General features: G+C 46.8%; 1 protein-coding gene across 1 annotated transcript in view; it reads left to right on the top strand.

The window, feature by feature from the left end:
- Window positions 1-558: 558 nt before the first annotated feature.
- T265_13342 (hypothetical protein) overlaps window positions 559-21,197 on the top strand; it is a gene marked incomplete at both ends in the record, with an annotated part of 32,362 nt that continues 11,723 nt past the window's right edge. The window contains 4 exons of the mRNA XM_009168453.1: window positions 559-769; window positions 14,656-14,791; window positions 17,697-17,965; window positions 20,664-21,100. Coding sequence (XP_009166717.1) covers window positions 559-769; window positions 14,656-14,791; window positions 17,697-17,965; window positions 20,664-21,100 — 1,053 coding nt within the window. The remainder of the gene's footprint in view (window positions 770-14,655; window positions 14,792-17,696; window positions 17,966-20,663; window positions 21,101-21,197) is intronic.

The following is a 21,197-nucleotide window of genomic DNA, read 5'->3' as shown; positions in this document are numbered from 1 at the left end:
AAATAAACTCTTCACATTGTTTTGGACTATTTTTGCTCACAATGACAGACCAATTTTCGTAATTTATGTGCTTTACTCATTTAAATCGTTCTTTTCTTGGCCAGCGGCTAGAGGCACAATGCATTTTTCTGTAAAACCCCTGCGGGCGAAATAAAAAACTTAACGTCAAAATGTTGCACTTCTTTGCATATATGCGTAGACTGAAAACCACCCTCATCTGCCGTCATTTTTTGCGATTTGTTTTAATCGATCTCTTTTGAAAATTATTGGCGGACATTCGGCTTTGAACTTCGTCTGCTATGGCTTCGGAAGTGGCTTTCGTTGAGAAATTTGTGGGTGTATCGTTTTCATCCTTCACGGCATTCGAGAAGACCTTAAATGAATATATGAAGGATAACTTTGTGATATTTGTGCGTGTACTACAAATGCAGCTGGCGCTCTCCAAGACCAACGGAAAGCCGTGGAATCTAATAAAAAAGTACGCGAAGCACCAGCTGTCCAGTGAGGTTTTGTATACGGAGGCAAAAGAACCAACTGGCAGTGACCTCTTATTTTCAGGAACACAACCACAAACTGTCAAAGTTTCTGTACGATCGGCTTCCAGTCAATCGACGCCTAAAAGAAGGCGAGTTCGGCACATGCCAGGCCCTGCTGAGATATGGAACGCCGTCATCTGAGATGCGGCAGCTTGTGGCGGATGAATTCGGAAAGATTCTTACAACCGAGGATATACACAACTACCGCCGGAAGTGTCGACCGGCTATGGTGAGTAGGTGCCGAATGGTTGGGCCTGAAAGACCCAAGTGAAAAGAGGGTGTATCACTGCTCTTCATGTTCTCAACGCGGGGCAGCATGCTTGTCAGCGCGAGGAATCGCATAAATATACGTCTAACAGTGCTTTAAACTGGGTGCTACAAGGAGCGTGGACAACCGTCGGAGGAAGGTCATTCCACGCAGCTACTGCCCGAAATGATAAAAAATTTCGTCTAATGAATGTGTGTTCTCTGAGATTGAAAATTTTCTTATTATGCCCTCGCCTGGTGCTTGCTGGGTCAACGGTAAAAAACCCGTTTGCCAAGCTTTGTTCAAACGGGGCATAAGTAAGCATTAGGTCCCCTCAGAGGCGACGGTACTCCAGGGGAATAAGATCAAGCATCGCGTGACGCGTTTCGTAGTCCACGGATTTGAGGCCAGTAAACATTCTCGTAGCGGCCCGCTGGACACGCTCAATGAAGGTGACGTCTTTCGTGCGTCCTGAGCAGACAACTTGGTTGGCGTACTCCAGGAGCGGTCTGACGTAGGCCCCATAGAGTATTTGGAAGTCCATGCGAGTAATACGGGAGAAGGTGCGTCGGATCATCCGCAAGTTGGCAAATGACTTTTGGGCCGATTTCTCATGGTGCAGTGAGAAGGACAAGTTTGAGGAGACCCAAATGCATAAATCTTTTTTGGCATCTGTCCTCATGATGTTTTCTGGTCCCTTTTCACCATGCATAACAAAAGCATTCACTGAATCCCCTCCAAACGACATATGGACGCACATTTCATCATTCAGAGGAAGGTGCCAGTCCAACGACCACTACTTGGCAGCGTCTACATCCATTTGGAGGGCACTGGCATTGGAACTCCAGGATTTAAATTCGTCCGCAAAAAGTAAACATGGACTCCAAGAACGTCTGGGAGGTCGTTGACGTAGATCAGAAACAGGAGTGGTCCCAAGTCGGAGGCTTGAGGAAATCCAATGGAGACTGAAGCTGGAGAGGAGTAGGTCGAGCCTATTCTCACTCAGAATGATCTGTCCGATTGGAAAGCCTTGTTCCAGCGAAGGATTTTTCCTTGAATCCCGTAAGACTCGAGTTTGTGGAGCAGCGGGACGTGTGGGACCCTATCAAATGCTTTTGAGAAGTCGAAAATATGGCGTCCGATATGAGTCCTTCGTCCTTGGCTTGGGTTAAGCTGTCCATAAACACAAGCATGAGTAGGTGCCGAATGGTTGGGTTTTAATGTAGCAGATGATATGCCTTCGGTCCTGGAAAAACTTCGTGAGACCGGACGCGTCCTTGTGTGTCAGGGACAGGAAGGTCAATATAGCCACATATGTTTCTCCCGATGGCAGCAGATAGCGTTATTCCGACGTGTGGTGCAAACACACAGATGCTCCGAGACTGTCGACACCTGTGCTGGAGAATGCACATGCACGCACATGCGTGCACTACGGAAGTTTTACTGGCAACAAAGAATCATCGACCAAAATTTGTTTGCACGAATGCGCCTAAGCATATGTCGCATTTCCAAAGGCAATGTAGATTCTAGAATGTTGAGGAAATCTCTTCCGGTGGAAAAATACATGAAAGATACGTTCATTGAACTTGAGACAAACTTCCCCAAAATTCGGGATTTTTTCTCAGGAGGTATGTAGCGCGGGACGTCAGGAAGTCAGCGGTATTCGACGTTCGAGAGGATGTAGTGACGGCACACGTCAGTTCTGAAATGTGCAGAGATACGGACTGGTAATAATGAGTCCACACGGTATGCACAGCACACATGCGCGCAGGTCGGGTGAGACAGAAGAGAACACCGGAGCGTGGTAACGACACACATGTATTCGAACGAAACCGAAACCGGAAGTCGGGGGTGTACAAAGTTGGGTCAAGGTCAATTAGGGGGATGTACAAGTGGGATACTCTTCCTTGTCCAGAGCCCGTGGTGACTCGTCCGTGGTACCTGCAATAGGGTAAAAGAGGGAGGGAGAGGCACACATAATGTCATATGGTAGACTTACAATAATTTACAGCCGGTTTACAGGTAACTTATTCATTGTCGGTGGTGTTTATTCACCTGTACATTTATTTCACTTAAACAAACCGCCATGGTTAAGCAATTTCTATAGTAGAGGAGCATATGCATTATACATAGACATTCTACGCTATGTAGTTGCAGGTGTGAAAATGCTGTAGATTTCGAGAACTCAAGCTCATTGTGCGAATAGCCAGCGGCCTTTTCTTGGCATATGCATGAATGCATTTTGAATGCGCGCGCTTCCTGGCCTCTATACAACTAGCCGACCAGAATGTCGACTTATGCATGAATCGCATGACGTATATTTAGCCTCAAACCTTCAAACATGGCGCCGTCATATACTCCGTGCCTTCAAGTTCGATAGATGTTCGCGACCCTAGCCGGTCGTCTGAAGAGTAACCTTTATTCTAGGAACTCCACGAATGAAGTACTGCTGTCGTCTGCCCGCAGCCACCGGGTTGGTAATATGCTCCTGGCAACTGGAAGATCTCCTGTTCCTTTTGAGGGTTTTGAGTAAACATTCTGCTTTGGTTCCTTAAACATGCCTTCATTTGTTTTTACCTCGCCATGTAAGAAGCAGTTCATGGCTGCCGCGCGATTTGCTGCGCGATGGATGATGGAACAACACGTCCAAGATCACAATTTAGGTTGCGAATCACTACACGCTGCAAAAAATACCGAAACTTCGCCAAACGTTTGTGAGTAGATAACAGTAGGACGAGTCAAGTCTCCGTTTTTGTGCAAGTTCTGTCACGAAATCGATCATCAGATTCAATCGGATTCAGTTTTAATAGTGAATCCCGACTGAAATCCAGAAGCGTTTTTTTGAGAAAACGCAAGAACGTTACTCAAACCAATCTTGCATAATTTGACTCTGCACAAAAGGTTGGATTGTTGCTTCGCTAACAGAGGGCAGCTAAACATGGCTGGTGCGGAGCCTCTCTATTACTCAAGCCCTCCCTTCATCATTGCCTTGCGGAGAACACCAACGTCTGGGCTCCCATTTTGAGTTAGGAGAATTCACCGTTTATTTCCCTCTATCATTTCATCAAAACCAGCAGGATAGGTAGGATCATCGGCATGGGTAACAAAGAACGCGGGATAACTTGGGATCCTCCATCTTCACAGCTGATCTTGAATCGCCACATGACACAGGCGTTCCGGAACGGTGCTTGATGGCGAAAAACTTTGCCCTGATGAACTCCAATTGGGATCGGTGCTGGGGATGAATATGTCATGTTTGTTCTCACTCGGATCCATCTGAAGGAATGCCTGATTCAAGGTAGGATTCTCCCTTGAACCCCCATAAGATCGAGTTTGTGGAGCAGCTGAACGTGTGGAACCCCATAAAATGCTTTAGAGAAATCGAAAAATGTCATCCGATATGGGTCCCTCGTCCTTGTTTTAGATTAAGTTGTTCATAAACAGGAGCATGTTTGTCACACAAGAACGGTTTGGGAGAAATCCGTGCCGAGCTAGAGATATCAGGTTGCTGGTAGCATAGCTCTATTCAGAATGCGTTCCATTACCCTGCATGGCGCGCTAGTGGGGCTTATGAGCCCGTAGCTGCCAGGCGATAGTCAGTCACCAGTTTTGTAGATTGGCGTGACAATCGCTTCCTTCTGAGCAGAGGGAAGGCGACTTTCGTCAAGCGACTGACGAAACACCAGGTATAACAGATTTGCCAGTACAGGCGACGCTTCTTTCAGGATCTTTGGATGGACCTCATCAGACCACAACGCGCAAAAAGGGTTGATTCTGTGCAAACGCTGACGAATGTCCTCCACCGCGAAGAGCAATTCGGTTAGAGGCTGTTCGTATTTACGACTTGGCAAGAATGGATGTGACTGAGCTGAATACAGACCTGCATAGCATTCTCTGTAAACCTCAGATACCGCTGTTGGATCACTCTTGGGTTACATGTTACTGTCACTCAAAGAGAACGCGGATGGCTTGTTTTCTGTGGCAATGTCTCGCGTATTTGAACAAGATGTTTTTATTTTCTCGAGCGAGGTCCAGAATGGTGACTTGTTTTCGTATGTTCCATTGGCAAATTTCTGATTTACAGCGGTTCCGCATTTTACGGAATATCAGCTCATCTTCTGTATCCCCTGTAGTCAACTTGTTGAGAAAGAGTTGTGACCTCATTTGCAGAAGTCGCCGAATCCTTTTTGGCAGCCTGCGGTTCATCCGAGTGCGTGCTGGTCTTTTTGGGACGAACTCGCGTCAGCCCCGGGAACTTTCTGGACCACAGCCCCATAAAAGTCTTCCAATGAAGCTGGTCCCAGTGTGACTTGTTCCATACAGATGCGCATTCCTGATATGTCTGCACGTCAGAAGTTTCGAAGCCACGTTTGGGGTTCGGAATTTCTAGCCCAGTGGCAGATGAAATCAAAGGTGAGCACACAGTGGTCGCTTTGTCTCAGTGGAGCGTTAATCATTACTTGATCAAAGAAGTGCCTTTTGTTACTGATGATCAAATACAGGAGGTATGATAGTTGGTCTGCGCGTTATCTGGTGGGTGCGAGGACATGTTGAGTTCAAGCGCTCTTTTGAGTGAATTCAATCAGCGCCGCTGCAGAAAGTTCGCTTGATCCGACGAGCTGGAGCTCCATTCAGGAGGACTTAGGAGCGTTTAAGTCATCCACCAGCAGAAGATGAGTGAAGCGGTAGCTGTAGGAGAGTTGCTGAAGGTTTCGTATGGGGATTTGGTCATCTTCAGAGGGACTGGAGGGCCTACGGTAGACAACGCCGATAAAGAGAGAGTCGGACCTGCACAGCGGGATTGGGATCCACGGTGCATCACTAAAAGGTGCATCACTAAAAGGTGCATCAGTGATGTCAGAGAGGGAGACATGTAAGTACAAAGTAAGCCTACCGGCCCTCTTTCGTTTCGAGTCAGCTCGAAAAACAAAGTAACCATCCATCAAGATCTCCGCGACAGAGAGATCTGGTGTGAGACAGGTCTCTGTGAGTGTGGTTATGTACGGTTGTTCAAGGCAAGCTGACTGTTTAATATCGCAAGGTTTGTGGAAAAGGCTAGGGCAGTTTGTGTACAAGCATTTCACCACTGTCTCTGCTGCCCCCATGGGTGAGAAGCCGAGAGTTGAGTGACCAGGGAGGTTAGTAGACGTAAAAGTGGTGCGTCCAGTTCGAGTTTAAGGCTCAACGGGGCCTCGGGTATCAGCTCATCTTCTGTATCCCCTGTAGTCAACTTGTTGAGAAAGAGTTGTGACCTCATTTGCAGAAGTCGCCGAATCCTTTTTGGCAGCCTGCGGTTCATCCGAGTGCGTGCTGGTCTTTTGGGACGAACGTCGCGTCAGCCCCGGGACGTTTCTGGACCACAGCCCCATAAAAGTCTTCCAATGAAGCTGGTCCCAGTGTGACTTGTTCCATACAGATGCGCATTCCTGATATGTCTGCACGTCAGAAGTTTCGAAGTCACGTTTGGGGTTCGGAATTTCTAGCCCAGTGGCAGATGAAATCAAAGGTGAGCACACAGTGGTCGCTTTGTCTCAGTGGAGCGTTAATCATTACTTGATCAAAGAAGTGCCTTTTGTTACTGATGATCAAATACAGGAGGTATGATAGTTGGTCTGCGCGTTATCTGGTGGGTGCGAGGACATGTTGAGTTCAAGCGCTCTTTTGAGTGAATTCAATCAGCGCCGCTGCAGAAAGTTCGCTTGATCCGACGAGCTGGAGCTCCATTCAGGAGGACTTAGGAGCGTTTAAGTCATCCACCAGCAGAAGATGAGTGAAGCGGTAGCTGTAGGAGAGTTGCTGAAGGCTTCGTATGGGGATTTGGTCATCTTCAGAGGGACTGGAGGGCCTACGGTAGACAACGCCGATAAAGAGAGAGTCGGACCTGCACAGCGGGATTGGGATCCACGGTGCATCACTAAAAGGTGCATCACTAAAAGGTGGTTATGTACGGTCAGAGAGGGAGACATGTAAGTACAAAGTAAGCCTACCGGCCCTCTTTCGTTTCGAGTCAGCTCGAAAAACAAAGTAACCATCCATCAAGATCTCCGCGACAGAGAGATCTGGTGTGAGACAGGTCTCTGTGAGTGTGGTTATGTACGGTTGTTCAAGGCAAGCTGACTGTTTAATATCGCAAGGTTTGTGGAAAAGGCTAGGGCAGTTTGTGTACAAGCATTTCACCACTGTCTCTGCTGCCCCCATGGGTGAGAAGCCGAGAGTTGAGTGACCAGGGAGGTTAGTAGACGTAAAAGTGGTGCGTCCAGTTCGAGTTTAAGGCTCAACGGGGCCTCGGGGTCATAATCGTCTGCTTCCTGTCTTCATGGTTTCTGGGGATGTTTACCGTTTCTGGTTTTTTTTCGCCACGTGAGAGCCCAGTTTGCTCGGGCCTTTAGCCGTAGGGGACATGTTTTTCCCCGTGGGCGAAAATCACGACCATTGCTCCCTGTAGCTCCTTCAGCACCATCCCTTCGACGACCAGATTTGCTGTTGATCAAAGATTTTGGGCAAACCTCCGTCTTTCTGGTTTCTTGGGCATTTTGGAGCGGTTTGAGAAGAAGGGGTGTCGCTGTGAGACACTAAACGCAGGGTGGCGTCACTGAGAAGTAATTCTTTTTTTGGCGCCCCCACGAGGCTTGTTTTCAAAGAGGACTGCAACTCAAGCCATCCAGCAGTTTTCCGACCTGGTGAATCGTATGTGGCTTGTTGGCTGTAGTTGCCTTTCATTCGTGTTTGTGTCGACACTCGATTCTCCGACGATAAGCGCGTCCAGCTGGATGTACGCCAAGGTGACGTTAGTGGCTTTGGCTGTCGGGGTCCTTGGCAACGATTGTGTTCACAAGCAAAGAGGCCATTTTTGGCGGAGAGGAGCTGTAATTTGGCAGTTCCACATTCTCAGTGATTGTACGGTCGACTCATCAGTCCCCAATGCTAAGATTAACACATGCGACTGATTTGTCGGTGGGCTTCGCCGCTTGTCCCTGCACGTCTGTGGCGGTCTTTATTGCCGCGTCAGAAAGCTGGATGATTTTCCTCGCAGCCCGAAACGGATAGCGCGAGGTAATCATTCAGCGAAGAAAGTTCTTCATCAACTTTTGTCCAGGCCGTTGCATTCTCTGTGTCTGCATCACCCAGTGCTTTAGAAAAGAAGCTCTAGTTTCGCGTCGAGTTTCCCGATCACAGCGGAACACTCACACGGGTCTTTCTGATTCAGCAATATGGATTGGGTTTCGTTTTTGGCGGCTCTTTTCTCAGCTGCGATATGCATTGCACTATTAATGTGGGGGCCGCTAGTGCAGACAAACGGGTCAGGAGAGTTAGAGTATTGGTTTACCCATGCATTTAAAATTCCACCACTCCTTGCAGGTGTGGTATTGCATTCCGCGTTTTGCGTTCGACGGGCAGCCATTTCGCCCACATCTGTTGTGCTCTACCTATGGATGCAGAGGGAAGTCTGTATAGATCGATGTCATGGTTAAGACCGGATGAAAAATTGCAAGTGTAGTGGTCTGGCTACCCAATAAGTTAATCTACCAGGAGTGTGTGGCGAAGAAATAAAAATAATTATGCTAGGTTGGGTATACTAAAATAGAGGTCAAATGGAAAAGACTCACTAACAGTTGTTCTCTTTAAAATAGTTCGTCGTCGGCACAAGTCAACGAATAAACAATAATCCTATTATGTTGGTCCAGAGGTCTCCTTCTGAACAGTTCCCACGAATAGTGGATTCCGAAGATGGTCTGAAATGTTTTGGTACCGGAGTTAGTACATGAGACTCGCAAATGACCGCTGCAAGCGCGAGCGAAATCAAAAGAGAGAGTCGAAGCACGTGACCACGCTTGTATTTCGTGAAACTGTACAAGTGCGTGTTTTTGTAGTTTTCAAACAAAAAACGATTATGCAATTGATGAAATACGTAGTGTTATAATGGAAGCAAAATGAAGGTACAAAACGCCAGAGAAGCGAGCGCAAAATAACAAGGATTATCTCCCATAATTTATGTCAGAGTGGTAAAATTCAACAATAACCCTTGTGTACCTCGTGGATAAATTGAAAAGCGAAAAAATGTCTTCCACTGAATTGCAGGAGGGAAAAACAAAACCAGTTTCGAAAGCACCGCACTGGCTGGTCTACCATGCTGGCCAACAGTGTCTGCTTCTATCGAATTCAAAGGGACCACCGACTGCGCTGGGGTTTGCTAATTCTCCCCAATTATGTTGTTGAAAGAGGGTGACCTTAAAGTTTATAAACTTTGCTCCCTGTATTTGAATAACAAGGAAGGCATTATTTCGTATGACGATTTTCTCTCCAAACAGAGTCCTTTAAAAGGATATAGGAGGTAGCTTCATAATGAACAGAGGCAGGCCATCTGAAATCATCAAAAAACCATCAACTGAACAAAGTATTCTACCAGAATTTTTCGCCAGTGTTGTGATTGCTTCAGTGGACAATGAAACTGTGAACTTCAAATATGTGAAAGTGGATTAGAGGTAATTTTGCCTCCAGCAGATACGAAGATAATGCAACATTTTGGCGCAAAGAAGTTTTCTTCCAGTCGAAAAGGTTTTGCAGCTAAGGGGATTGTGTGTTCAGGGAGTCCCGACTGAACGTGTCGCTTGCCGGATCCATTCACTAAGGTGCCAGTCCGTGATTGGTCAGGATATGCGCCAATCAGACTCGCCTGTATAGCTGGTCGTCTCTCGCCCCATGACGCAGCTTCTGGTACAAAATTGTGGGGGATTGTGATAAGCTTACAAATGCAGTTGTGAAAAATTCCTCTATCTCTGTTAAAGTATGCATGCTTTGTGGTACACCGAAATAGGCACATCATGAAGCTGAGGATCAGCAGATTTCGCAGTCCCGCTCAAAAGGCGCATCACATTTTGTCATGCGTTTCGCTCCTTCAGAATGAAACCTTGCACTCCATGTTTTACCAGCTTGTTATGTTTCTTTGAATTAGAACGAAGAACTTCGTCTAATCGGTTCACTTAATTTGGCAGTTGCACGAGCTGGTTAAGCACTAGATAAAGAGACCGTGGACAGCTTACGTCACATATAACGTTAGCAGTTTCAACATTTATCGGTCAATAGTTTGCGCATATCTGCACCAGAGCTAATTTTGAGTGTCGGGTTACCAATAACTAAGACTGCTGCGATCCTGAGACCTCCAGAAATATAGTGCAGTGTTTAGCGTTTGCTTTGGTTGCTGCGCGAAGCCCTAACCGACTTTTAACTCGAAGATGCCGCTACCACTATCAGCCCTCGAACTCAGTTGCTTAGGAAATGCGGAATTTTCTACGCCAGTTACCTGTCGTGTGGTCCAGCGGTCGTGTTTGTCAGAAAAACGTGAGGCCCTGGGTATCTGTGCCAATTGTTCTTCAGATATGCATGAGTCCTCCAGTTCGAGATAGATCAACGGTTAGGGCTCAAACATCCTGCTGGGTGTTCCGCAGATTGAACCCAACCTCGGCTTCTCGACCACTTCTATCTAGGCCTGGTGGTATCTCGGCCCATGTGCTTCACTTGGGTGGCTTAGCAACTATGCGGAGATGAAGGGTGGCGTGTGCTTTTTTAGGTTTTATCTTCCAGTGGCCTGAAGTTTAGGAGGAATCCAGACACCTGTCAAACAACTCATCGTGGCTCATGTCAGTAGACATGATTTCCGTCATCGACGAAAACTTTCCCCAGTGACCTATCAGCAGATTATGAACGTGCTTCTATATGAAGTGGACACAGTCGCTTCATATCTTGGCGACTACTGTTATTTAAACAACTAAAGAATGAGTTGTGTCCCGGTTGGATTCAGTCATTTAACGAATTTACGACCATAGTGTAATTCTGTAATTCTGTTAGGTACCTCGGGTTCATGTTTGACAAAAATCGCCTTCGTCTCGACTCCATAAATATGGTGGTAATGATGAACACTGTTCAGTATTACTGAACTCAAGTAGATTGGGGGGGGGGGCACAGTCGTACTGTCCTCAGTGACAGGAGTGTGAAGGCAGTAAGGGTTTTCCCCCAGACCAGCAACATGCCCAGGTTAATGGAAGCAGTGGTACTTCTGTTCCCCGAGGAAGGACGAGTTAGAAAAGTTCGGTATTAGAAACCGCACACTTTGATCATCCACCAGTTGACTGTGACCGCCGGTGCATCATTAAATACGGTGGAAATGCTTTTGAAACCAAAGATCCCGTGCCGCTCAAAAGGCGCCTTCTGTGCGCAGCTACACACTGCCTTCTAGGGCCAGGTAGGCCCCCTACAGCCATTGAATCATTGGCTCCAGAAGGGTCCCAAAGAAACCCCCAACAACCACTGCATCGTGGTTCAGACTCGAGTCAGAGGCTAGGAGAGTTTTCCCCGAACATAACTTCTGTGTCAAAGGTTCAACTAAATCCCCTTCGTCCTGAGCAACCAGGAATCATCATTCGCCCTTGCAGGTCTTCGCTCGGCGGCATTCCTCTACATCCCTTTTACACCTGTCGAACGGTTCAGTGCCATCAACCTCTACTGACTTCCGAGCCACTGTTCCATGTCCAAACCGTCGCACAGAAAAATAAACCAAAATAATCATTTACTATTTCAGGGGATCTGTTTCACGTTGTTGCTTTCAAATTAGACAACATGCATCACTTGCTGAAACCTTGCTTCCCCATCAGTCGATGTGTGTTGTGACTCCGAAATAGCCGTACGAGATCCTACTTCGGGCGAGATGGCTCAGTGCTTAGAGCGCGAATTTACTGACCGGAAGGTCCGTGGTTCGAACCTGACCTCTGCCCTTCGAATATCATTGTCTGGGCTTGAACAACCTCGCAGTATCCTAGCCCTCGTGTTTTCTTTGGGTGACATGGCAGCTAGGCACCGGAAAGGTGCTACAGCTGAACTTCGGTCCTACATCTCAAGCCACTTAGGACGAGCTCAGATGCTTTACATTTTATTCTCCGGCGATCCTGACGCAACGGCTCTTGTTATCTACGGTGTGCGAGTTGCCCTCAACCCCAAGACTGAAAGCGACTTACTGGGTTGGATCTTAGTAAACGGTCGCCTTTGCGCTGTGCGGTTCTCTGGGTCAATCATGATCAATACAGGTCGGTGCGGTAAACGGTGTTTGTTCGTCGTATTAGCATACCCCCAGACAGACTGCAGTTCTGAGACCGAGAAGAACGGGTGTTATCTATATTTGTTGTCACTGCAAGAATGACGGATATAGTAATCCTGGCGGGTGATAGGAATGCCTTACTTGGACGACCAATTCCGGAAGAAGTACGCTTGGGTGGTAGATTTAGAGTCCATGCTCGGCGTACGGTTAATGGGGAGTGACTGCTCCAGTTGTGTGTAGATCATCATGTGTTCGTGGCCATTACGAACTTCCGATAAACGCTCACATCGAGTTACTTGGAGGCTAACGACCGGAAGACTACGTGGCTATCAGTTACCGATGGAGGGGCTCGGTTAAGGACTGTCATTCCTTCTGGGGGACGCAACTTGACTCTAACTATGCCATTATGCCAGCCCGGTTACCGCTTCACCATCCATCAGCATTACGTGTGCCAGAGCAGAGCGGTCTCATTCATCAACTTCGATAAGTCTCATAGCCCAAGGTTATGGAGGTGGCGTGGTTAGAAAGCTACTGGAAGCGCACAATCATCCGAATGACAATGCCTGGAGGTTGATTAGGAGCGGTCAAAGAAGCTATGTCCGCAGATTACAGAACAGCCTTCCCAAGCCATCTGACTCGACCAAATGAACACCGGATATCGTCGAGATCACCAGATCTTATTGCTGCCACAACGATTGTTCCAGCAATGAATGATTGTTGTGGCGCACGCAGATCCCTCAAACACCGGATAATCAAGAGCTTGAAGAATGACAGAGAACTGTGGTGGATTTCGAAGGCCCAGGAGATAGCGAAGGCCTTCGCTGCAGGAAACAGCCACGCCCTATCCCCGCTAATTCGATCAACCAGTCAAGAGGAGACAGGTGTCAGTGAAACAATATGCGAAAAAGATGAGAGCAATTCACTACCTCAATCGCCGTCTTGAGCAATGAACTGAACACTACTGAAAACCACTTCAGTTACATTTAAGGTCTTTAGGTGAAGAATCAAAAGACCGATTAACGAAGGGAGCTCGTTGCAGCTTGCCAAAAGTATTTGGAGGCGCACACACCTAAGAACACTCAGAGGCAGTCTGAGAACCTCAATTCAGCTTGCCACGTGCAGCTGCTCAGGCAGATTTCCAACCGGCAACACATCCCTGGTCAGTGAAACTGGAACTCCGATGGCTTCGGAGATAAACGAATGCCATTTACCTTCAAGCATCATCAAGCTGCCCTTCCTGGCGAACTCCCACCCGCTGTGTTTAAAAATGAAGGTGAAATCTTCAATTTATTTGTCTCTTTCCGGAAGAAAGAGACCCTTTCAACTAACCAAGATGAGTCAATAGTGGTGCCCTGTGGGAGCCACAGGAACCATCCTTACCCACGTTGTAAGCAGACCACTTGAGTTTTGCATCGTCTGACGACGACCCGTGAAAAGGGAAACCGAGAAGATTCCGGTCAGGAAAGATATGTCTGAATCACATATTCACACTCCTCCAATTGTTAGAGCAACGACATTCTCGGTGTTCCTTGGATACAGGAGCGCGTTCGATTCTGTCGAGTGATTATTCCTTTTCTACACGCTTGTGCAATGAGGTGTGCCCTGGAAGTTAGTTGACACCATACATTGCCTGTATTCACATACTTGTGGGCGCTGGAGTATGTCTCGGAATCTTTCCAAAAGCTTTCCTGTAGACAATTTTGTCCGACAAGGATGTCCACTCTCTCCAGTTTTGTTTAATTGCTTTGTTTATGAGATAATGAGGTGGACACGGGAAGGTCTCCAAAACCCAGTTGTTGAGATCTATCCTGGCGACTACCTAACCAAAGTCATGCTGCAGGACATTCCGTTTTTGAACACGCTTCTGAGTATCCGGTGAGTGACAGCGGGAGTTCTGGGATGTTATGCATATCGCGGAAGTCGCACTAACTCTGACGGTACCGTGGCGGACGAGACTAACGCACGAATTTCAAAGGCCGGGATTGCGGTCGCCAGTTTGCACCACTGGTGCAATCGAAAAGCGTATCACTGGGTCTCAAAAGACGCATGTGTCGGACCACAATGGGGGTTGTATTGGTGTATGTCTGCGAAACTTAGGTGCTTCGGGCGGAGGATCTGTGTCATCTTCACGTCTTTGACCGCCGTTGCCTCAGTGCTATAGCTGGAGCAGGCCGCAGCCAACGAATTGAATATCTGGTTATTATTGGAAAGGTTTTTGATGAACTTCACTCAAAGGATGCATCCATCGCTTCAAGCTTAACTTGTTAGGTCGTGAAATATGCATGCTGATTTACTGCCTGTCGAACCAAGCGCTGTTTTCTGTGCCCAAATCCGAGTGCCGCAAACCTGGAGATGAACAGAATCTGACGTGGTGGAAGGGAATTCAGGATGTTATGAAAAGTTTGAATGCTTTTGGCGCTGTTCGCCTTCTAGGATGTGGTCCTCACGACCCTTGCTGTGCTTAGCTGGAGACACTTAATGGCGGCTAGTGATTGTCAGTGGCGCTCATGTCGTCACATCCTATCGAAATTGTCTGATTGGGCATTGATAGACACCTAGGCTGGCCCCATGTCTCCCTCTCTGCCCCATATCTTTCTTCTTTCCATTAAGTGGCTTTATTCAAATAAAGTGAACGCGCTTGTAAGGCATTGGAGCACCAGTGTTCTCATTTGATGTTGACGTCATTGATGATAAAGAGAAGGATGGCTCTGACTATGAGAGACTTGAGTACAGATATATTCTCGATGCAGTTGACCTGTTCAAATTACGTTTCTCTTTTGTAGCACGTGCTATGGATGAGGACGAACTTCTCACCCTGTTCCACTCTCCGCAGTTCGACCCGAATGTGTATGCATCTAGCGTTTTTGGAGTTCGTAAAGCTTCGGAGGTCTTGCGTCTGGTAAACGAAAAAATTCTCAGGTAACTATTACGTTTATTAACTCTCGACCATTTCATATGACCCGACCTGTACACATGTTCACCGGACTCATGGTTGTGTTTGAATGTTATCGGCAATGGGATTTTTTAACGTTTGCCGAGAAATCCTCTTGTGATTTATATTCACTGTTGAAGGAGGTGACCGGCACAAATTGTCCCGTCGCTCTGACTGGTGCTAAGGTTTGAGATGACTCAATGGTTAAAACGCGAATTTACCGACCGGAAGGTCCGTGGTTCGAACCCGACCTCTGCCTCTTGACTTTCCCCGTCTAGACTTGAGCAGCCTCTCAGTATTCTAGTCCTCGTGCCTCTTTTGGGTGGCATGGCAGCTAAGCCCCGAAAAGGTGTGATTATTATTATTTTCACTGTACTTCATCTTTCTATGGAGGACTGACTGATGCTAAAGGCACGTGTACATAGGGAGCCACGGAGTCAGTTACGAAAAGTTGTTTTGTTGGTTGGTTGTTGCTAGCAGTTTCAGACGAATTTTGCTTCCATTTATGCTTTGATTCGATTTCGCCACCACTTGGATATACGGCGTGATTGACTTCACTCGTCCCGGCTAAAAACTGCTACTCCGTCGTGGTATCTGGTCTGTGGTGTCGCAGTTATCGCATGACGTTCCCCAAAGTCTAGTCATACTTGTAAAATTCGACTCTTTCTACCCTGAAGGTGGAGGAGTTTGGTGAAAATGGCACCTATGTTCTCACATTCCGATCGCAAAACGGACGGTCGGTCGCAAAGGGGTTTTGAGTCATCTGATACGGCAAAAAAACACTCAGGATGGTAAGAGCCCACGTTTCGCTTCAAATGCATCTGGTATGCTTTAGGAACCCAACCTCCATGCTTGCTGCCTAAATCTTTGGGTTAGTCTGGCCGGCCTTATAACCAATCGGGTCGGACCTTTGGGTCACTGGCAGGGTCTCAGGAAAACTACAACATCTGTCGCATTTGAGGTCGCACTGTTGAACCAACGAATTTAGACTTGGTACCGCAAGAAGACCATACCCGCTCCCCTCGCTTCTTGGGCTGGGACTCAATTCAAGAACCCAATATGGCATCCCTCCTGAGCAACCATCCAATGGGTTAATGGGACGTAGACGCTTTCAGCGTTCTCTTCACCAAATGAGCCAGTAGGCTTCACTTTCTTGAAGTCGATGTGGGCTATTCTAGGAGATTCGACCTTGCCCATCTAACTTAAGTGCGAATTCAGATTTTCCAGATTTTCCTCCACTTTCTAGGTTTTGTTTGGCAATGACTCATGGTACATGTGTTGAAAGACCTTCAGCCATCTAGTTTGAAGCGCTTTTCGGTTAACCAGACAAACGAAATCCGCCACAAATCGCCCAGTACTTGGTGCCTATTCGCGTCAATGTACGTCCAGACTGAGGCTGGGTCGGACGTTGAGAACGGTAAGGCAGCTTCTCGGAGTGAATAATTCTGGCATAGCCATTAAAGACGATCAGTCGCGTTGAGAGTGATAACGGAAAGCAGCCCAACGAGTTTCCATACAGCAATAAATCTCATCTGGAGGACGATTAGAAGCGAAGTTGTATTGTTGGCCACAGCCGGATGATGACAGTAAGATTTCCCTCCAGATGACTAGCATTTTTTCATTTGTGGAAACGCGGTGGGGTCTGCTCCAGGAACCATAGGTAAAAAAACAACCGACGCTAAATACCGCATATTCTGATCTCCAGATGGTTGGACACGACCGCCGGTGTATCTTCCAGTACAGTCGAAAAGCCAACAAATCTAGCAGATCCCAGTTTGGCTTCGACCATACCTGCTGTACTTAACTCCATCAAAAGGCAGACATCTGGGTCACACTTCTTGCACTCTCGAGCTAGCCCAGCTGTCTTCAGCCAAGTGGGCTAGACCCTTGAATAGTACCGTCCTACGAGAAGACCATATGAATCGCCGCATCATGTTTCGGTTGCTAGGAGAAGGATCCTGGAACAAAACCCCGTACCTTGTCTGTCGTGCGGTTTAGAATTTCGAGTTGAAGGTTCAAGATTGCGTACCCGTTCGGTCTGGGCAACCTGGAAGTACCATCCTCTACTGCAGATATCCGCTTACCGATCCCCTCTCACACCACGTTCAGCTAAACACTCGCGGTTCACTTAGCTGTATCACCTATATATGAACTCCCTCCCAGTGAAATGAACCAAGTTAGACCCGTAATAAAATCATTGGATATGTTCAGCATTGTAGCTTTCAATGCGCAGGCTCCAAATCGAACTGAGTGGTGGGTATCTCTTGCTCAGAATTTGTTTACGCCTATAATCGTTATGTGTCACCAGAACTCAAATAGACGTCTACCCTGTAATGTCGCACGATTTGCGCTCGAGTTCATAGACACTACAACAAACCAGAGTTGATACGTTTGTAAGAGTCTGTGAACTTTGAAGTCTGGCGTTGCTTATTTAGATAAAAAGGGGATAGACCAAATTACGCTATCCCTTTAAATGAGTTCGTGCTTGTACATTTTGTGTGACCGGTACGTTGTAAAAGTCACGCAAGTAGCCTTTAATTATGCTAAAATTATGACCGTGGGCGTGGCGAAGTCCAAATGTATATTCGCGACGGGGGCTACCATGTGAGGCACTTCGGCTGTTAAGAAGGGCCGTTAAATAAACAGACGTTCCTCTGTCCCCATTCAACCGGTGGCACTCTTTAATTTTTTTCATGTAAACTTGGTCCTTCTGTTTGGGATATTGAATGTAAACTTTAAAGAACTTTTTCTCGTGGAAAAGGAAAAGGCTTTTCCGGATCGATTTGTCGAGGCTTTCCACTATTATTTCACTCTCTGGGGTTTTCTTTCCAATGTGAATTATGTCGCTTGCAGCACATAATCCAGGATTCACATGTGTTATCTGTATTTCAGTCTGGATGCATCTATTTATCAGCATGTGGCTAGCCATCACAAGGAATTGCTAAAACGGGCCAAGGATATCGATCAGTTGCACGATGTGCTGCAAACCACAGAGTCGAAAATCACCAATCTATCTCAGTCATTGACCAAACTGAAACACAAAGTGGCCGCACCCTACATAGCTCTCCACACTCAAATCGAGCAATTTCGTCGACTTCAAAGAAGCTGCGATTTGCTTCGAAAAATCTCCAGAGCTGCCCTTCTCACCAAACGCATTCAGTGTAAGTTTTTCGTGTTGATCAAGCAACATCATTACCAATTATCTCCGTTTTCCGCTGTTCAGCCAGACTGACAGACCTATCCAAGTCCTCCGCCTATGTGAATGAACTGGAGCAGCTATTCTCGAGCGTCGATTGGGAGGGTATTCACACGCTGGAGTCATACAAAAGGTCCATAGAGCAAAGTCGAGAGGACATGATTTCCCAAGCGTGGAATCTCATCGATACTTCTCACGAGTTGGCAGGCCAAGTTCAGTTGGGTTTAGGGTTACAGGTAAGCATATACATGCGCAGAGCTTCACTCTGATTCTACTTCATCAGCTACTGTACGCATACTACCGTGCCGCCTTTATTTATCACCCTTTTCAGCCATTTTTCTCATACATTGTTTCAATACTCCAATACTTTTAAATCCCCTCAAGGGTTCGTACCGGCTTTCAAACAAGCCCAGTCTGTATTGTGTGTCGAATTGTCTACTGGTGGAGTACAATGAGTTTATCCACCTAATAAACGGAGTTCGAAACTGGTCTGCCATCGAAAAATAGTCGCGACCATTAGGCAGTTGTAAATGAACAACTGCAATACTGTATCGGGCACGCCAGTCACTATAGATGGCAAACTTGTGAAATCCGCACGCACAATGGGAACCTCTTTGATCTGCTTAGATGAGTTACTCATGAGTTTCGTAGTCCTCACCACCAATTGTAGACACTAGTACCTGACTACCTTTCTGAAGGTTCAGTGATCCATTGTCTGTCACTCAACTGGCTTGTGTCAGGTTTTTCATTCTAGTCAAATTTTTTCTCTTAGTAGTCGTCAAAGTATTTTGCTTTCAGCTTCTACCGTTTCGGTCATCAGCGAATAAAACCACAAAAACTAAGCCACGCTTAAGGATTAGTGATCAGACGACTTTAATAGTATCAGTTCGACCATTTCCTTATGTTTAGTTCGGGCAGATTAGTTTTGGTCGTGACAACTTTAATCCTTAGCTGTGGACTAGATGCACGTCGGCCTGTTGCACCTTTCACATCCGTGTTAGTATTCCGGTTCTTACTGTATAGATCGTCATCATGAACACCTACATCTCGCTTGAACGCTGTCTCCCTATCAATTAGAATCCTCGTAAAACGAAGGTTTAGTATTTCAGCGGCACAATTTACCTCGGTGTTTATCGCATTTTTATCCATCTTCGTAACTACTCACGTCACATAAAGTAGCATTCAACCTTTCAAGCTTGTTCTTAGCGTAGGTGATGTCAGTGTGATCACTATATCCAGTTGCCAAGCTAATTGTATAAATTAATTGAAAATACAGGAGGATATTCTTATGGGTGATCTATTGGTTCAAGTTTTGGTCAATGAAGGGCCGCTTTTTCCCTCAAACCACCTGCAATTCTCGATCGCTTCATAGGGTCGGTGACTGTTCATTCTCACAAAAGGACTGACTTGGGCTAGGACTCGAAGAGCTTAGTCTACATTGACCTCTAGCACATTCTGACGGGTATAATATACGAATTATATCAACGATCTTACCACATTCGGTGATTTTATTCTTCCCTGCCACGTAGATGGATGAACACGCTCTAACGGTTGTTCGTGTAACTTCATCCCAAGCCCTAGTAATCCAGTTTACCACACCTAGTGGGACAGATTTGTAATTCTTAACGTTTTGACACGCCACTTAGCTGTTCAGAAACTTAGTTGACTGAGGTCGCCATGCAAATGTTTCTTCATTTTCATGTTATGGATTATTCTTTATCTGGTGACGTTGCAATCTTTCTTATAGGGAGGCGAAGTGGTAATTTTTGTAGCCCAAATGTTAATCGGTGTCTAGAATGGAGTCACCTTCCAACTACCTCGTCATTCCAATTTATCAGCCATTCGACAGTTTCGAATTAGTTCGTTATCTGCATCTCTTCACGTGATTTTGATACACTCGAGGCTAATGTTCGTCCCGATGATGGCATGGAAGTATGATGATCTTCCGATTCCCGATTTCGACTGGCTGTCATACTTAGGGTTTTAGTCAGCACTCATAGATACAGTTATTCAGCTTCATGGCATTTAACATTTCTGCTTCCTTGTACGCTGTACACAACTGCTACACTCTACTCGATCAAATATCAACAGATTTGGATGACACTCCTACGGCTCTTCCACGAAGTGATCTTCGACCTATAGTATTACCTTGTCGGGAGTTGTACAGCGAAATATTGCTAACTTTAGAGTTTTTCTTACCCCGTTCTTCAGCATATTCACTTAATTTCCTTTGTACTATTTTTTCGGTCAACGATAGGTTCCTACAACATTTGCCTGTCAGCTCACATTGTAGGCGTACTTATACATTTAGCATTTTAGAGGTGGAAATCGATCCCGATCGCTGGCGTAGTGTAAGATAATGCATATAGCTTTATGTTCCCCAAGCTTGGTGGCGCTCATGTCACAAGGCATTGTCCAAGAATCTTGCTTGGTGTGGGCGCCCTGGCAGTATCCCAGCCCTCGTACAACCATGACCTACACAACTAACAATATTCTCATGCCACATCGGCCGTCGCGTGGTGCCATCAGCCGGGTCGCCTTACTTGCTGCATACAGCAGGGCGGGTAAGCGAAAACATGCTACTGCTGACGCCTCCCTTCTTACACTTTCACGTTTTCCGTCTTCCACCCTCCCCCGCCCAAATTTGAATACTTTATCCGCAGGTCCCAGCTCCAGGACTGACCGTTTTGCTCGCCCTGCATCACACTCAGCTGCAGCTTCTGCACGTCCGAGTTCAGTTACAACCCTAAACACTTCGAAGTCTGTTTTCAAACCCCGAAAGCCCGTCTACTTAGCCACTTTCAATGTTCGCACACTGAAGCAAGCAGGTCAACAGGTGGCCCTTGCGCGTACACTGGATTCCCTCTGTATTGATGTACGTTGTCTGTCAGAAACAAGGACGCAGGACGCAAGTACTGTAATCGAACTGACTGCCCCCTCGCTCTCTTCCAGGTTCCGACTGCGCCCCTCTGGTGATGCAGAGGCCGCTGCACCTGGACATGCTGGGGTGGGTATTGTATTGAGCGAACGAGCGGAAGCGTCTCTGGTTGATTGGATACCCCTTGACAGTCGCCTCGGTGCGGTTCGTTTGGCAACATCGGTGAGAGAATCTAGAGGAAGTGAGGTTCATCGCACCTTGTTTATTGTTTCTGCTTACGCCCCAACTGACTGTAGCTCTGAATCTGCCAAGGACAGTT

This window comes from Opisthorchis viverrini (genome assembly GCF_000715545.1).
Source record: "Opisthorchis viverrini unplaced genomic scaffold opera_v5_57, whole genome shotgun sequence".
NCBI lineage: Eukaryota > Metazoa > Platyhelminthes > Trematoda > Opisthorchiida > Opisthorchiidae > Opisthorchis > Opisthorchis viverrini.
The sequence above is the reverse complement of the archived record's forward strand: the minus strand, read 5'-3'. Positions and strand labels throughout refer to the sequence as shown.